This window comes from Myotis brandtii, unplaced genomic scaffold, assembly GCF_000412655.1.
Source record: "Myotis brandtii unplaced genomic scaffold, ASM41265v1 scaffold321, whole genome shotgun sequence".
Classification (NCBI taxonomy): domain Eukaryota; kingdom Metazoa; phylum Chordata; class Mammalia; order Chiroptera; family Vespertilionidae; genus Myotis; species Myotis brandtii.
Window position 1 is genome coordinate 600,878 of NW_005362314.1, and position 2,683 is coordinate 603,560.

Sequence of the window (2,683 nt, forward strand, 5' to 3'; positions counted from 1 at the left end):
GCTGCGCGCCGCGCCCCCCGAGCGCGTGGTGGCTGTCGTGGGAGCCTCGGCCAGTTCAGTCTCCATCATGGTCGCCAACGTGCTGCGTCTGTTTGCGGTGAGGGCCGCTGGCCGCGTTCGGTATCCAGCCCCTCCGTCCAATCCTCTCCCTTGGGGTGGCGGAGGTGTAGTCTCCTTGCAGAAGTCACTCCAACTCACAAAGACAAACAACTGCTTCAAAGGAAGCCTATGGGTCCAGCCAGACATCGCCTGAGCCAGGTCCCCACCACTTCAGCCTCCCTTGTCTGCTCTGGCGCCCTCCAGCGGCTGCCGCCCCCACACAGCCCGCTGTGTGAATAAGGAAACCAACCCCCCTGGCTGACAGCAGGGCGCCCTGGACTTTAGACCCCACTTCGCCGCTGGTGTCCTAGTTTGGGGCATACGCTGCACAACCATACATGGAGGTCCTGACCCTGGACCCTGGTGGAGAGCTCTGGGTGACAAGGAGCAAGTTTTTCCCGGAATTAGGACCCTCCTAACGGTGGGGCAAGCCGCACAAGTTCTTGGCTGCTCTGGGGGTGGGTAGGTCTGTAAGGACCTGTACTTTGATCCTCTATTCTGATCATCATTTAAATTCAATTTCAAAATGGCTGTCTCTAAAGGTCTCTTAAGGGGCCTCTGAAAGAGGACTCTCCTTTCGTCTGAAGTGCCCTGTCCTGTAGGAGAAGCTTGGGCAGTCCCTGCCCTGCCCTCATCTCTTGCTAACCGTCTTCTGTGGGAGGCAGCACCTTCCTTGCAATCTGAGGGTCAGTGGCTTGGGGAGCCATAGGAATCAGGGATTAGGAGGCCTTTGCAGTAGAGTTGGTGATTTTCTGTACATTCACTCGGGGGTGGGCTTCTGGGACAGTTTTACTGGGGTTCCATGAGGGGGGTTATCTCTGACCTTTTATCTTTCTGAGAAAAGAGGAAGGCTTTGCTTCCGTCTGGCTAGGCAGGGGCCCTCTGTTTCTTGAGTTTCTCTGATTCTCCATGGCACTAGGTGGAGGTTTTCTCAGGGACCCTTCCATCATCTGCACCCACTTAATCCCTCATACCTCAGTTTCTGCTGGATGGCAATGTTGGTGCAGAGCATACAGATGCACCTTCTACATGGCACCAAGAGAGGTTGTGTGGCTGCCGAGAGAGAGAGAGAGAGAGAGAGAGAGAGAGAGAGTGTTGTGGGGGGCGGTGTCTTTGTCTCACCAGTTCATGTATGTTCACATTTGTGGGCGGGCTCTGTCTCCTTCCCTGCCTGCAGCTCTGGTTTCTGTCTCTCCTTCTAGGTTGGGTGCAGCATCTCAAACTCAAGGGCCTTCAGGGTCCGAGTGAGGACTGTAGCTGAATGAGCAGGACCCTGTGAGCCCAGGGCCCAATGCTGCCAGCTCAGCCCAGAACTGAGGTGGTGTTGAAACCACAGATTTTAGACACTAGCCCTGAATCAAGTGTCCCTCACCAGCTCTCTTGCCTGTTCTGACCCCTCCTGGGGCTGCCCCCACCCACACAGACCACCCCTTAGTGTGAAGTAGGAAAACTTGTCTCCTCTGGGACTGATAAGGATGTCCTTCTCCAGAGCAGACAGAGCCTGTGCCTAGAGGCGAGATTGGCTGCAGGCTGGGCTTGAGCGCCCACCACTCCTTTGCTCAGACACACCCTGCACAACTGGATGTGGTGGCCCTGCCCACTCCCCTAGACCCTCATACCTCCCCTATTTCATCTGACCTATTCACAAGATACAGGTCATTCCCCACACCTTCTGCCACTCCCAGTGGTTCTCAGCTCCCTACCCCAAACCTTCTGTGCCCCCACCTGCATCCTGAGTCCCCATTGCCCTCCCTTCCTGCGGTCACTGAACCTCTCTCCACAGCCTAGGTGTTCTTTCCCCCTCCAGATTCCCCAGATCAGCTATGCCTCCACAGCCCCTGAGCTCAGCGACTCCACACGCTACGACTTCTTCTCCCGTGTGGTGCCTCCTGATTCCTACCAAGCCCAGGCCATGGTGGACATCGTGCGGGCATTGGGATGGAACTATGTATCCACGCTGGCCTCCGAGGGCAACTATGGAGAGAGCGGGGTTGAGGCTTTTGTGCAGATCTCCCGAGAGGCAGGTGAGTTGGAACAGGAGAGTCAGAGGCACCAAGGAACCTACAGAGGGGAGAAACAGGGGCTGTGAAATAGGGGCACTGGGGCCATGGTGGGGAGCCTGGATGTGTCTTCTATCAGCGCCCCTTTCCTTTGGAGGACTCAGTCCTGCCTCATGGCCTGGCAGGTGGGACACAGGCTAGGCTTTACCCCTGCAGAACCCTGGCTCAGACTCCTGAGTGATCACACTACAGAGTCATGTACTCTGGCAGCCCCAGTGAGTGGTGGGATGGATGAAAGCTGACTTTGGCATCCTGGACACTCAGGGGGAGTCTGTATTGCCCAGTCCATCAAGATTCCTAGAGAACCAAAGCCAGGAGAATTCAACAAGGTTATCAGACGACTCATGGAGACTCCCAACGCTCGAGGCATCATCATCTTTGCCAACGAGGATGACATCAGGTGGGATGGATGAAACTTCAGTCACTATTCTTTGGATACTCTCCTTGAAGGCCCTACCTCGTCTTCTCACTCATCCCCACATGCACATCCTCTCTTCCTCCCTTTCCTTCTTTCTTGTGCCCCC

General features: G+C 55.9%; 1 protein-coding gene across 1 annotated transcript in view; it reads left to right on the forward strand.

The window, feature by feature from the left end:
* Position 1: 1 nt before the first annotated feature.
* The window catches only part of GRM6 (glutamate receptor, metabotropic 6), a gene marked incomplete at its 5' end in the record, with an annotated part of 25,893 nt that continues 23,211 nt past the window's right edge, over positions 2-2,683 (forward strand). Inside the window, 3 exons of the mRNA XM_014543238.1 lie at positions 2-97; positions 1,907-2,123; positions 2,424-2,559. Of these exons, the coding sequence (XP_014398724.1) occupies positions 2-97; positions 1,907-2,123; positions 2,424-2,559 (449 nt within the window). The remainder of the gene's footprint in view (positions 98-1,906; positions 2,124-2,423; positions 2,560-2,683) is intronic.